The following is a 15,433-nucleotide window of genomic DNA, read 5'->3' as shown; positions in this document are numbered from 1 at the left end:
ACCTATGAGTTCATCTCGTCGCGTCCAAGACGCGACGAGGTTATAATAAATGTAGAGTTTCATAATAAATATGTACTAATTTACTATAAAGCATTTCTTTACTGAATTAGTTTCACGAGTATGGGTGCCTATCCTTGTGAGTCGACCACTATCTAGTACTTTTTCGCTTGTGTCGTTATCATCACGAATTACTATTACCACAGAATAATAATAAGTACTACGTACAGAAGTTTTACTTCGCGAAGGTATTTAAAAAAATGTATGCCCAATGTCATTAACAATATGGTGTAATTTAGCCTGTCTCAAGAGTCAAGCACCATTTTGTTGACAAACGTCAGTGATCGGCACTGCGCCGAAGCTATAGGGCTGACTTCGGTAAAATGATGTGACGTGAGGTGCCAAACTGCGGAAAATGGCGGAGGAAATACATGATTTAGCATGAATTATCATGAATAATATTAACTACTTATTTACCTCTCAGTGTCTTGAGGCAACTTAAAAAAGTACATTCTGTGTTTTTATTATTATTTAGGCAGTTAAATACTGCACAGTATTTAGTACACCATTTTCTTTATTTTCTTTCATCATACACAAGAATACGCGTGCGTGAGTCAATGTTCGCTCGTATGTGAGGCCTTGTCGAATAGTATCCTGTAGGTGGGCCATCGTGCGTGTTTTGTTTTCGATGTAAACTCGCGGAGATGAACAGGCCTGCTATTACTATTATTACTTGGAATATGATCATGAAAATTTTCCTCAAAATAATGAAAACGAGTTTGTACGTTTCAACTTTCAACTCAATAATAACTTATCGAAATATATTGCTGGAAGTTTATAATAATATTTTCCCTGGATCATATTAGAATGCTGATAAGTATAATCATTTTCCATCAGGTGACACACAGGCTAAGAGCTTCCCAGATAAGGAAAACATTTATTTTCAATGTAGTCCAAATTCCGAGTTTGGCTAAAACAAGATTCACTGGAAAATAACCCTAAAATACCCAGACGTGTTTTTCGTTGTGTAAAATAAAAAGTGCTTCGTGAACTCTGTTGCAAAATTAATTTTAATAATCCAACTCGGCAGTAGAACGTTATGACAACATTTTGCACGATTTCACAAACATCCCCTAGATAATATATTCCAGTGACGACCCCGCATTGCGAACAAACAGAATTTTTGATCGGCGATTTCCTTTTCACGTCGCCCGTGTGAAGTGTTACCTTGTCCATTGTCGCTTCAATTCTGAAAATAATAAAATATTTAAAGACTTTACTGCATGTGATTTTAACACGCACGGTGTGAACGACGTGAGTGATTAATTTTACATGTCGTCACAGCCCTTTGGGATATGATTGCAGCAAACGGTGTTACGGCACGGTAACTATCTATACAGTATTCCAACTCGGCCATATTTTTTAAATAAATGTCAACAGCCGCGCGGTACGTCACCGCATGACAACATGCGATAGGGCTGCCCACCTGCAGACCCTATTTTCATTACATCTGCCTACTTAGAATTTCTATCTAGTTTGGTGAATGTATTTTGTGATTGTAATTTTTATTTTATTTTGACAAACAAAATACTTTGTGAATGAAATAGGATAAAAATGCATGTTGTTTTGTGATTAGTAGATTTAATCCCACCAAAAACATTCTGTAAAAAACTAGCCAAGTCTCGATGGAGCTGCTTGCTTATCTCTAAAAAGTAATGAAATCTAGACAAAGTCGTGCCAAGTCTATGGTTCCTTACTGCGATTTCTTAATTATTATATTTAATGTTGTGTGACTTGGCCGTTGAAGGGTACAAAACGAGGTGCTCCATGACACCATTGCACCAATCTGTCGCTATAACCGCTACCCATTGACGATGGAAAATGGCCACTTGGAAAACGTTGATTCAACAATAACCAGTCAATTGTAGGTTTAATAAAGCTGCGTATTTCAATAATACTTATGTATGATTATCTTAATAAAGTTTGTTCAACGGCCAAGTCACACAACATTAACTATAATAATAAAGAAATCGCAGTAAGGAACCATAGACTTGGCACGACTTTGTCTAGATTTCATTACTTTTTAGAGATAAGCAAGCAGCTCCATCGAGACTTGGCTAGTTTTTTACAGAATGTTTTTGGTGGGATTTCACTGCTTTTTGTAGAAAGTGGCAAAATTATTTAACGTCGTCGTTTCATTTACGATATTAAACACAAATAAACTCAATGACCTTTAAAATGGACAACGAACAACGAATGAACAATTATTTAAATAACATAACCTTAGCGAACCTTATAATATAATAAACGAAATTAACGAAATGCAAATTACACAACATTCAACTTAATCGACGGGGGACTCTAGAAAGGAAAAAAATCTGGACACCGCTTGCTAGTGCTAGCGCCATCTAGCGGTGAGCGATAGGGGAGCGGAACCGAATATTGGATACGTGCGCAATACTGGATACTCCAATTACTGAAAAAGTAACAACGCTATCTTCATGAAATATTTAAAACCAGTTGGTCAATGCAATGTTAGGGATAGTTTCCTAAACGGCATCGCCATATTTCTCTTCACTTGGCAATCAAATTTTAAAGTCCGTTTTTCGTTCGTCATTTTATTTTTGATATTGACTTCAGGAGGCAATAAAACTATGATAAGTGATGTTTTTATTTATAGTGATAGTACATAATAGCCAGGGATAAAGTTATTAAAGCATATTAAATGCATTTTCTCGATAATTGGAATAGGTTAAAAAATTCATAACGGTTTTCGTAAAAATAGGTTGTTACCTCAATATTGGATACCTAGCTATTCCCAATACTGGGTATCCAGTATAAGGATACCTAAATAAAATGTAGCATTTATTATTCTTCTGACAGTGTGACATGCACACAATGCTATTATTAATAATGAAATGAGATATTTAAAAGCATCCAAAGCTTTTCGCGTGGCTCGATCAACATTGGAAGCTGTGAAAAATCGATCTAAAGCAATAGATCAGTTAATTAAAACGAAGCAAGGACAAAAAGCTACTTTTAATCCCGAAATAGAAAAAGAGCTTATTGACTACTGTTTACTGATGGTCAACAGTTGTTATGGCTTGAGAGCTTTCGACATTCGCAAATTAGCTTTTCAACTAGCAATGAATAACAAAATAGTTCAGTTCCCTAATAACCTAGCTACCGAGACCATTATTATCATCATCATTTATAGCCATAGGACGTCTACTGCTGAACATATAGGCCTCCATATTAAATTGTTATCCTAATATGGGATATCCGATATTAGGAACATACAATATCCAGTATTAGGGTACACAAAATTGCATGGTTGATTTTTGCCATTTTGGATAAATATTTATTTATAAAAATAAATAAAAGAGTTAAGATTTAATTTGGTTCACTAATTTAAAGTTTAATGATACGCAATAATTTTAAGTGCAATTAATGAATATATTTTTGAATTTGTATGAGGTTTTTTACAAGTTTTCAAAAAGTATCCAGTATTTGGTACTTCTCCCCTACATGCGAACACCACGGTGCCGGAGTAGTATTGATTATGAATGTGGTGTTACTCCAGATCTTCGATTTTCCTAGTTTTTATAGTTTTCCCTTTATGTGGCCATTAAACCCTAACTCTGTACCAAATTTCAGCTCTCTGAGTTTATGGGAAGTACTAGTTCTATTTTGATGATCATCAGTGAGTGAGTGAGTGAGTGTCGTAAATGTGAAACTTTGCTTTCGCTTAACTTCGGAACTAAATGACCTACAGACTTGAAATTTTGGATTTTAAGTATGTGATTATAGCTTACTAGATGACGAAAATTTCTGCGTTCTGGTCTTATCCAGAGGTTCTCAAATAGGGGCCTGAAAATGCGGCGAAATGGTTCCAGTAAAGGATGGTACGGCAGTGTTTGCTTCGCGCTCGACTTGGCGGGGGCACTGCCGTGCCCCCAGATTAAAAAAAAACATTTGTGTTAACATTTACCGTAAAATGTAATTTAGTATGCGCCTCGACTGAGGCGTAAAAAATGCTTGATTATTATACAGGGTGTTAGGTAAATGGGTTTATAAGGCGAAACTAGCCCATATTAACATGTGCATAATATAAAATGGTATGGTGAAGTCAGAAAATTGATATCATAATTTTAATAATTTTCATTTTCATACAAATCTGATTTTATAGATTTTATTTTCAATACTCAATTCTTTATTGCATTTTACAGTGTATTTGTATGAAAATTAAAAAATCACTGACTTCACCATACCATTTATATGCTTGTTAACATGGGCTAGTGTCGGCTTATAAACCCATTTACCTAACACCCTGTATAAATAGGTACTTGTAATTATTTTGATATAAAAAAGAGCGCTTACCTACTGTTTAAAAAACAACACATCGTCCGTTTATTACTGTGGCACATTTGCGACACCCCCGACTTTTGCATGTCGAGCGCATACCGAGATTTGAATTTCGAAGGAAAGCTCATGTTTCGTCGGTTTATATGAAGTTACAATACTGTATGATAGTATTACCGTGGTTACGGACTCCAAAAAACCTGAAACCTGATACTAGTCCTAGATCTCTGCATACTTATTACAATCTCAATTTTGTCGAGCAGGATTTAGGCGTTGTAGGTTGGTTTGTGAACCATCAGACTAATGAAGAGATTCTTAACTACAAAATTTTAACAACTTACATATAGTATCAGTTGCTAACAGGAAAATCAGCACAACTACTGTGATAACCAAGAGCAGCACACAACAAATGAGTTGGCAACCGAGATTCAAAGCATCCGAACCTATGTAGATATTTCCCCAACTGAAATCAAATCAAAAATTATAAAACAGGTTCTATGAGAGTTTATGTTAGGCGTATTTCACAACTATGAGTTACTAGTTATGTACGTTTACTTCTTACCACATCACCGCTTTAAATTAGTAATTTTCATTGTTACTATCCTAAAATACTGAAAGAACAATGCAGAGAACAAGACTGATGTCTGACATATTTTGGCATGGAGATGCTATTTTGACACATGTCTGTCACTTACGAACCTTTTCTGAGAATTTATTCAAATTCCTCGACCATAAATCCTATATCACAGAAGTATACAATTTTGTTCAACCTGAAATAAAACATTATTATTAAAATGAAATGTATCGCAAGACCCATCCATAAAGACATTTAGGCTGTATACTGGTTTCCTACTTTACAGAATGAAATCGGATGTTATTTCGATAACGCCTATGATTTTTGGAACTGCAAAAAAGCTTTACGATGTTGATGCCATGCAAGTAAAGCACCAGTAATGCGAAACTAAAGTAAATCACCAAATGAGTGATAGTCTAAAAGAAAATGAAACAAAGCTCGTAAATTAGAAATAAGAAACTTTTGTTAATATAGATGATAGTTAATGTTTTATTGAGTACTTCATTCAATTAAAAATAAACTACTCAAAAAAATCTGAGTACAAAGACGAAGTCCAATAAAAGATACACACAAGTTACTTACAAAGAGCAGCTTCAGCAAGGAAGAACAACCCTCCAATCACAACCGCCACAATGAGCAAGCAGCATATAAGCCTAAAGATGATTTGAGCACAGCACTTGAAGCAGCAAGCACAAGGGTTGGGGATAGGTAAGCAGCAGCATCCATCACCGCCTCCGCCTATGATGACGTTGCGACCACTGCAAAATGTATGCCTGTTTTCACCATCAATCCCAAATTTTTAAGTGACCCATTTGAAAACAAAATTCCTGTTGTGTTACCATAGGAGGTCACTTAGGGGGACAATTAGGGATTGATGGTGACAACGGGCATTAGATTCTCATATCTCCAAAACAGAGGATAATTTTTTTGTGTTGTAGGTATGAGGTCTTCGTGATCTTCATCATAAACAAACTACAAAAGTACTGAATCCTAAGTACTTACCACATAATTTAAAAGCAGACATTGAAACGACAAGCCTGAGTTAACGTTTTTGTTCATCCATTAGGAAACTTAGTTTCAAAAATATCGCAGCATTTTAATTTTACCAAGTTAAAATATAATTCGAATAACTGCAGAGAAATAAATTACAGTTAAGTTACAGACTCGGAAAAGTGAAAATAACAATTGACAGGTGTCAACCATTATGGATACAGATTAGAAAACTTTTTAGCCATAGTCACTATCATCTATCTTCTGTCTGCAGGTCTGGAAGAAAAGGTTTTTATGAGCCAAAAGCTTTTAAAACAGCGTTATATAAAAAGTTAAGTCAAGTTTATTACTTTACAGAAACCAAAGAGTTAAAACTGAAACTAGAGTCAGGTGTCATACTCACATTCACATTCAAACACATCTTTTTTTTTCCTCAAGAAAAATGTAAGAAAGAAAACCGTGACTTTTTAGGAAATAACTGAACTGAAGATGCTATATGGCTAAATATGGCTTGCTTGCGATGTTTTAGTATTGGATTTAATAAGAATAGCATTAAATAAAACTATTCACAATTATTTCAACGATATATTTAAAACTATATAAAATAAGATTACAAAGTAATAAGTCCTTACCAAAATAAAATTATACAAAACTAAATAAACGATAAAAATATTCTAAACTGCTACATTGCTAAAATTGTTAAATTGATTAAGTTGTCACAATTTGTAAGCTGTAATTTCTGTTTTCTGATTTGAGTTTAGACAGCAGAGCGATCAGGTCTAACCCTTGTATTTGAATTACTGTTTTAGTTGTAGTTGAAGGCATTTTATTTGTATTCTCAGATTCATAAGTAGCAGTTTCTGTAACATCAACCGCCATTTCGTTTGTTGTCTCAGTATTGATTTCGGCAGTTGAATTAGTTTCTGTTTGTGTTTCTTTAGACGTTTCATTGGCTATGTGGTCAAATTCAGGTGGTTTGTAGTCAATCAGTTGTTCGCTGGTGTCAGGATCACGCAACGCGTAGCGGCGAGTGGTGAGCCGTCTCCAAGGCGGAGTGCGGCGCATCGTCGTTGCCTCCTTCACTTTGTAACGGTAGTAGCCGGGAACTGTGAATTTTTATACAAAAGTGTATTAGATATACATACCTAGTTAGTATGAAACAAAAGTTGTCAAGCAGAACATCTTAAAAAGGAGCCACTAAAAATTGTCTTGAGGTATCTATATGACTTTTAAACAACCTGATTCTCGGTTATAAAAGATGGTGTTGTTAATTATGACGACATTTTACAGCCACCAACGAAAACAGTAACGACAATTTATTAATACGAAAGCGCAGTAAAAGTTACTTAACTTCAAATGATTTTAAAATGTCTAATACTAAAGACAAAATAATATTTACTGTATCTGTGTTTTGTCTTGATTTCAACAAAGCAGTAGTTGTATCCAAGGCCAACGCCCAAGCCCAGCATCATAACCAAAGTGACCACCAGACAAGACACAACTGTGACTGCTGCCAGACACATTGTGAACCTGGAAATTTAAAGTATGATATTTTTTGGCTAGTAAAAACAAAACAGATTGCTAGAACATTTTTCAATACAAAGATAACAGAGGACAATTAGAGTTAGAGTTAGAATTATACCCAGATAAGTGCCACTTGTGGTCTAAACTGAATAAATATGTTTGATTTTGATTTTAGTGTGGTTCCTGGCCAAATTTATTACTGAGGAGATCTTTCAATTATGAAGATTTAATAAAATAAATTAGGCTGGATGCACTAGCCCTTTCGGACCCGCGCTTAAACTAGAAATAAATTTGTAATTTTGAAGATGAATTTTAGGTAATTTGGTGCCGCAGATTACGAATCTGCTATAATTTTCCAGATTTTCCGCCGCCATCTTGGAAAATTCATATACCAACAATTGTATCAAACTGGGCCCTTCACTTCCCACGTACAATTGTGAGGGTCAAAATTGTAAGGGTTTTGGAAATTTTATCAATGGCATGAATTCCGAAAAACGTATTTATAACCAGTAAGGAATAAAGAGGTTTCATTTTTATACCAGTATTTGCCATTTAATATTGATTTGTGGGCAAAACCATCTGTTCCATGAGCTCAACAGTAAATATAGCGCTCGAAATATTCCTATGAAGTTTTAATATCTCCTGGATCATGAACAGCATCTCCTGGAAGATGTTGACGATTGAAGGGCTTCGTCTGCTATGCCGCTTGCATACTCAGAGGTATGTATCGTCATGAATGTCTGAGCCTTCATCAGAAGAAGAGGAGTAGTTCATCTGAAGTAGCCGAAACTAGCTTTTGTCATTGTCATCGCTCTCATCCCCAAATGTATTGAGCATCTCTGCGATAGTAGCGTCGTTTAAAATCGGAAACATGGTGCGGAAACCATGAAAAATTAATAATATGCGAAACTTAAAATACGCATAAGGTATTGTAGGGCCCACGTCGATACAATTGTGTCAGTAAAGTTCGTTAAGCCATTATGCCAAAGTCTTTGCTAACAATTAGTCACTGTTATCACAAAAAGATGCTATTTTTATCTATTTGTTTAATCAATAACTTGTATATTACTACAATTACAAAATAAAACCATAGTAGGTACTTTCTTTCGCCAAGTCGGGGAGCGCAATCAGTCATGAACTGTACAGGTTGTAACCTGCTCACCAACTGCGCTTCGGACAAAATTTGCACGGGAGGTGAAAGAACGCATCCCGCACAATCGTACGATACTCAGCCCATCCACTTCCGATGTAAAACTAATGAGATAATCTCGATTTTGTAACCCGCACAATTGTATTGGAGCGGTCCGAAAGGGCTAGTGTGAAAAATGTAAGGTAATGTAACGTAGTATATAAAAGAAATTATTCGAGATTTGAACTCAATAACAGGTCTAAATCCAGTAGGGGGGGGACTCGCAATGATGAGGGTAGCTCAAAATTTACAAATCCTGGTAGCTTTACTTACTTTTCGGAGAGATACATTATATTCGAGAGAACACTTAATATAATCCCCATTTTTGTAGTTATTTAAGCAGTCTAGAGTCCAAGAATATCAGATGTGTTTTACAAAAAGCAGTTAGAGGTATTTTGATTTGTAATTGAAAATAAACAGCGATCTTTTTTTGACAAATCAGTTCTTGAGTACAATGTCAATCAATTGTCAAACTATTATTAAAACTTGACACAAAAAGTAGAGCAACTGAAAAGTTTTCATTCTCAAGTTTTACCCGTTGATTTACCCGCGTGAAATTGTATGAGATCGCGATCGTTATAAATTATAGCCTATTTAATTGTTTTTCTGTTGTATAAATTTGAATTAATCAGTTATTTTTATCAAAATCTATTCTGTAGTTTTACGTATAAGTTTTACATTAATTCATATAAACTTTCGCGTTTTTAATAAAGTAGGATAGCAGAATTTCCATAACTTTAGATGTCTTATGATGATCCAGGGTCCAGGAAATATTCCCAGGAATAAAATATCTGAATGCAAGAAGGGTAGTTAGATAAAAACACCTTTTATTTGTTTTATTTATTACTCAAACTGTTATGAACTGCAAAGTAACGTTTTTGTTTTGTGCTAAAATCTTGGATATCAATGGAGACATGTTTGCATGTTTCTTCAACGGTACTACAATCGTGGGCATCCATTTTGTGGTTTCTGTAAGTTTTTTATGTTTTTTCCTGTATAGTATCTTTAGTTTTGGAGTAGTAGTATACTTCACTTCTTTGTATACTTCATCATATTCCGCTTCATCGTTGTGCTCTGAAATTGATGATAATGCAACTTAAAATACAAGAATGAAATCACAACAAAAACGGTTCCTGATATTTTACCAATATCAGGTCAGTTTCACATCTGCTGAAACATTTCCTGATAGCCAGAAATTATCTGTAAGATAATCCAAAATATTGGATGATGTCTCGGATAGAGATATTTATATTTGGTAAATCCTGCTAATATTATAAATGAGAAAGATTGTGTGGATGTTTGTTACTCTTTCACGCAAAAACTACTGAACGGATTTTGATGAAACTTTTCAGTATTATTGTTTATAACCCAGAATAACATAATTAGGCTATAATTTATGACGATCTGTGATAAACTAAATTTCACGCGGGTAAAACTGCGGGCAAAAGCTAGTTATGTATAAATATCTCAATGATGATTACCGATCATCAATCAGCAACTTCATTTGTTAGATAGCTATAAAATTACCAAGAGTCAGTAGAACTCGCCCCTCATAATATGAAAAATAACCCCTTCTATTAAAAATAAAAATAGGTATAGAACTATGGTAGGTATCTACCTTTTTCAAAAGCTGTTTTTTTCCCATGTTTCATTCCGCGAAGATCTTTATCCATGTCTTCTGCATTGGCTTTTATCCCTTCTCTTATTTTATCAAAGTCCTCATTTCTTTCATCTTCAAATAATTTGGATTTCGGACGTTTCTTTTTGCCAACCTGACGTTGTCCAGATTCCACTGGCTTGACTCTACTGTGAATGACTGGGATTCTACGAAGAGATCCAGGGAAATTGGGTGAATGGGGTATGTCAGAAACTAACTCTGGGATAATATTCAAACTAGGGATGTTAGGAAAGGAGGGGATCTCTTGATCATCTGATAATTCTGCCAAATCACTACCAACTGTATTTGAAAGTACTTTTTGGTCTGTGTCGTCTAAAAATTTATTGCCACTGCGTGTAGCACTTCCATTCAAAGCATTAGAAGTTAGTTCTGTACTAGGAGTTAGTCCATTACTTGAGGATTCCATGCTCATTTCTGTTGTTGAAAGCTCTGTAGTTGTTGTGGTAGTAGAAGGAGGATGGGTTATAAGGGTGTCAGTATTAAGAGTAGTTTCAGTCGTTTTTTCATCCCCAGACAAAGCAATAGCACCTGGGCGACCCTCGGTTTTTTGGTATTTGTTGACCGCATCAAGCCTCGTGTGCTTCATATCGACAAAACAATAATTATAGCCAATACCCACTCCCAGACCTATACTGACCAATACAGTGACCACGATGCATGATATAATAGCAGACATAGCACAAAATGCTGCTATCCTGAAATAGTATGAAACATTATTAACTATCAGTACATACCGACTTTAGATTAATTATATTAGTAAAACGATACCCACTTCTCCAATATGTACATAAGATGCCCAAATACAAAGCCATTCCCGCAACAACCGCAAGGCATTTTCAAACTTTAATTATATTCAGCAGAACAATAAAAATAAATAAAGAATATATCAGAAAACAGGTAAATAATAAGAAAAATATGTACAAAATAAAGTATCAAAATCTGAAATCAAACAAACACCTGCATGATGTTGTCAGATGTTATTTGTCAATGTTACAGTCCAAAATAGTTGAGATTTTGAGCACCGAAAATTATTTTTACATCGAGCAGAAACAAAGGGAGATGCTTATGAGATGTATAAAGTTATTGCATTCTTGCATACGTGAGTAGTACAGACGGTAGAGCTAAAAAGGCTCTCTCATAGGTTAACTCTCTCATTTTCTTGGTCCATTTTAGTAATACAAATGTGTTTTATTTCCTGAGAATCGTAGCTAAGAATGGCAATGGTGATAATTATCCTCTGACTCTGGTTGATTTTAATAAAAACTTTGCAACCAATTTACTTCATTAGTCGACCACGTCATTTTGTCACTCGTTTGTGTTGAGTTGGTGTTGATTTGTCAATTCATGTCAATTCTCAGTATTCTTTTCTAAATAATCTCGATTAGGTTCAAATATTTTATTATTATTATTTGATAATACACAACGCACCATTTTCTAAAATAATGACGGGTTACACACTTTTGAAAATGGAGAAAATTTCTGATGTTCTCAAAAGGTAATTAAAAGTAACAGAGCTTTTAGAAGCAGTTCATTTAATTTCTTAGTGCTCAAACATTGTACTCGTATACGCCCTCATAAAAGTAGCAGGAAGGCGCTGGATGCAGGCCGCTACTAACCGGGCAATGTGGAAACATTGTAGGAGGCTTACTCGTATATTCAGCAGTGGACATCCTGTAGCTGTAATGATGATGATTGCGATAATTTGAAAATTTTCCAGGAAGCCTCGGCTTTCAACCTGCATTTCGTTCACGCTTGGCATGTTGGCTGTGACCATGTCGGCCATAGCTATGGGCGTCTTCATCGGGTACACGTACTGCTACCTCGAGCATCACTCTGGGTTTAAACCAGTTAAAGGTATATGTGCATTCTTCTTAGAATATACTCTTTTGTTGAAAAATAGCCCCGCGAATTAGCCGCCTAAGCCACGCGGCCAGGTCACTACAGCCAACTTTTTCTTCCGTGTTAAAAAATCTATACTAATATTTTAAATCTGAAGAGTTTCGTTTGTTAGAACGCACTAATAACAGGACTATAGGTAAGTGGTCCGATTTGAAAAAATATTTTAGTATTGGATAGCCCATTTATCGGGGAAGGCTTTAGGCTATAATTATAAGATCACACTACAGCTAATAGGATCGGAAAAGTAAAGAAAAATATTGCAAAAACTGGAAACATTGAACTATTTTCACGCGTACGAAGTCGTGGGCACGGCTAGTTTCATACCTAATATAATTTCATAGTCTGCAGTGGCCTGGCCGCCTAATATCCGCGTATTTATGGCATTTATGATCCTTATGATGCCTCCCTATCTACCCAGAAGTTTGTAATTGCGTAGGTGCGCCACTTTATACTGAAAGACAAAAATAAACTTCTTGGAACAGCTGATCAAATTCCTTGCGAACCCTAATTCCCAATACCTTAATTTCCCTCAGGAGTACCTTACCTTTACCTTTTCCGTTTGGATTTAATGGCGGTCAAACTAATAAATAAATCTAAAGTTAAGAAATAATAAAACCAATTCGTAGCTATGTTTTCGTTTCAAAATTGTGTCGCAGCATCAGATATTGCGATCGTTAATGAGGTCAGATAAGATTTCATTATAATATTAATAAGTTTACGTGCTTTTCGTAGTAGGGGAGACCGAGGAGAGTTGTGACATTATCAAACCTATTAAATATCAGCGAGCTCGCAACAGAGCGTATTTGTTAGATCGAGACTTGAACTTAAAACGCGCACTGTTACGAGCTCGCTTTTAGTTAATAAGTTCCAAAAAATAGACAATGTCACAACTCTCCTCAGTCTCCCCTACATATTTCTTTACTAGCTATACATGCCCAGGGAGTTCATAATATAAACTATTGAGAATTGGCGAAAAGTACCTACAGAAAGAGGGTACCAACTCCTTAACCTGGATTTTGAAGGCTAACCAGATGTTAATTTTATCACCCTCCAGGAAACTTTACCCAATCATCGGACTACCACATCCTGCATATGCCATACCCAGAGTCTCACGAGGTGAAAAAGAACAGGACCATCAACGGGGCTCTGCTGTCCAGTGTCCTCGTGTCCAGGATCCTGCGGCTGGGACAAGCATTGGTCCAGGATGACCAGCACGGAAACATGATGTTGCATTTCACTTGAAATAGATGATACATTTGCTACCTTAAATTTCTTTTTCTTCCTTTCAAACAGTCATCATCATCATCTTTGCATGGAACGTCCACTGCTGAACATAGGCCTCCCCCAATGACTTCCATGATGACCGGTTGGTAGAGGGTTGCATCCAGCGCCTTCCTGCTACCTTCATGAGATCTAATCAGAAATGAGGAGATCAGTAAACGAACCAAAGTCGCAGACATATCCCGACGGATTAGCAAGCTAAAGTGGCAATGGACAGGGCCACATACATAGTACGCAGAACTGACGGCCGATGGGGCACCAAAGCTCTGGAATGAGACTATCATAAACCTTCAATAGTCCATAGAATTTTAAAATTTGTCCTCACCGGCATCACCTCTTGTCTAGGGGAAAAATTATAACCTTCCTAAAATTATGGCTTTCCTACTATTTTGGAACTCTTAAGCAAATAATTAGCAGCGTTAATCACTAACATGTGTCTTTTAAACGCGTAGAATACAGCACAAATCATTCCACAGAAATCCATAGCAAATGAACGTGTTGGTATTAATTAAAAAACACACTGGGTATTCCGCCAATACATCAAATACAAGCAATAATCGTTGAAAGCTCCTGAGTCATATCTAGTTTTAATTTGAGAAAATTGATTAAAGGCTGGACCGCTTCGACCAATTATTATTGGTTAAGCGACGACGAAGAATCGGGTATGTTTAATTGATTACGTAACTTCAAATTCCTACAGAATGTACTTCAAATTTTTTGTCAGCTTCCATAATACAGTGCCAGTACAGTGAGCTCTATTAGTAGGTACTTACTGCCTACTTTTCTTTTTACTCGACTGCGCCAGAAGGAGGGTTATTGCTTGCTTATCTTCGTTTGAAACTTAGGCAACAATTAGAGCGCAACATGCCACGCTCAACATGTCACGATCATCATCATCATCATCATCTGCCAAAGGGAGTCTATTGGTGGACATAGCCTCCTACAAGAATGCGATCACTACTATAATAGTGCCACTAACAACCGAAGGGGGTTGTTAGTTTAAGGTCATCAATACATCTTGATGTATTAATACATATCCCTACTTGTAGGTGGGCATCCTACGCTACATTTACCATTACTCACAACATCGCTTTTACCTACTTACCTTAGGTATACCTACCTACTCGTAGTCATATTTTCATTCAAATTCAAAGTATTTATTACATGTCACATGGATAAGGGTTCATATCATAATAGTATGTTACTCTTTCTAACAAAAACTACTGAACCAATTTTGCACATAAATATCACTAAACGTCTCCAGAAAACTACTAATTTTAAGTAGCACAATTATTACTGTTATCAATTAATTCCAATTCATAATTGTTATTGATGCTAGTCATTGTTGGCCCAGCAACAAAAAGCACAGCCATAATGATTACCATCATCGGACCTTGAACTTGGTTTACGCGTATTGACTAAATACAGTCGTCGACAAAAGAATAACGCTAAAACTTCAGTTAAGTTTAATGAGCGTGGCCCACTGTGCTATAAATGCTACTACTAAATACCTACTTAACTTACTTATTTAATAGTCAGCAATGTATTAAGTAACTTGAACAATTATATCCAACAATGGGAAAGCTAAATAAATAAAAATTAAAAATTCATTTATTTCCAAACATACTTGTATGTATACAGAATTATTACCGAGTTTTCCCGGTAATTAGTCAGAGACACTTGTATTGGGAATAACTCGCTACTTCCCATTTGGATAGCTAAATAAGTAAAGTATTAGCTGAAACAAATCTCCTTAATTTAAATTAAATAATAAGTATGATGATGATTTATCATATTGCATCTCTAGTTCACCATTATGCAATTTAACTCTTTGTTTAAGACTACGAATTTTGTGATTAATTTATCTACATTTTAATTTTAAAATGTCTGATAGGTATGACATTTTCACAAAAATTAAATTTGGATAAGTTAGTTAATA

General features: G+C 35.5%; 3 protein-coding genes and 1 long non-coding RNA gene across 4 annotated transcripts; 1 reads left to right on the top strand and 3 right to left on the bottom strand.

Moving 5' to 3' along the window:
• Positions 1 to 1,085: 1,085 nt before the first annotated feature.
• On the bottom strand, positions 1,086 to 6,080 carry LOC135075590 (uncharacterized). Its single transcript, XR_010258060.1, has 5 exons — positions 5,936 to 6,080; positions 5,516 to 5,691; positions 5,059 to 5,129; positions 4,701 to 4,822; positions 1,086 to 1,246 (listed from the first exon to the last, which is right to left on the bottom strand). It is a non-coding gene; the product is annotated as an uncharacterized LOC135075590 (long non-coding RNA).
• A 473-nt stretch (positions 6,081 to 6,553) lies between these two features.
• LOC135075589 (uncharacterized) lies at positions 6,554 to 9,050 on the bottom strand. Its single transcript, XM_063970010.1, has 3 exons — positions 8,910 to 9,050; positions 7,323 to 7,453; positions 6,554 to 7,029 (listed from the first exon to the last, which is right to left on the bottom strand). Exons 1-3 carry the CDS (start codon positions 8,957 to 8,959, stop codon positions 6,632 to 6,634), a joined length of 579 nt encoding a protein of 192 aa, XP_063826080.1. The 5' UTR covers positions 8,960 to 9,050; the 3' UTR covers positions 6,554 to 6,631.
• Positions 9,051 to 9,440: 390 nt separating this feature from the next.
• On the bottom strand, positions 9,441 to 11,275 carry LOC135075588 (uncharacterized). Its single transcript, XM_063970009.1, has 3 exons — positions 11,087 to 11,275; positions 10,255 to 11,009; positions 9,441 to 9,710 (listed from the first exon to the last, which is right to left on the bottom strand). Exons 1-3 carry the CDS (start codon positions 11,146 to 11,148, stop codon positions 9,484 to 9,486), a joined length of 1,044 nt encoding a protein of 347 aa, XP_063826079.1. The 5' UTR covers positions 11,149 to 11,275; the 3' UTR covers positions 9,441 to 9,483.
• Positions 11,276 to 11,641: 366 nt separating this feature from the next.
• Positions 11,642 to 13,471, top strand: LOC135075587 (uncharacterized). The gene is made up of 3 exons (XM_063970007.1): positions 11,642 to 11,809; positions 12,032 to 12,168; positions 13,268 to 13,471. The coding sequence occupies exons 1-3, from the start codon at positions 11,757 to 11,759 to the stop codon at positions 13,453 to 13,455; spliced, it is 378 nt and encodes a 125-aa protein (XP_063826077.1). The 5' UTR covers positions 11,642 to 11,756; the 3' UTR covers positions 13,456 to 13,471.
• The last annotated feature ends 1,962 nt before the right edge of the window (positions 13,472 to 15,433 follow it).

The sequence above is a fragment of the Ostrinia nubilalis genome, chromosome 10, assembly GCF_963855985.1.
Source record: "Ostrinia nubilalis chromosome 10, ilOstNubi1.1, whole genome shotgun sequence".
Taxonomy (NCBI): Eukaryota; Metazoa; Arthropoda; class Insecta; order Lepidoptera; family Crambidae; genus Ostrinia; species Ostrinia nubilalis.
Note: the sequence above shows the minus strand (reverse complement) of the source record. Positions and strands in the feature narration are given on the sequence as shown.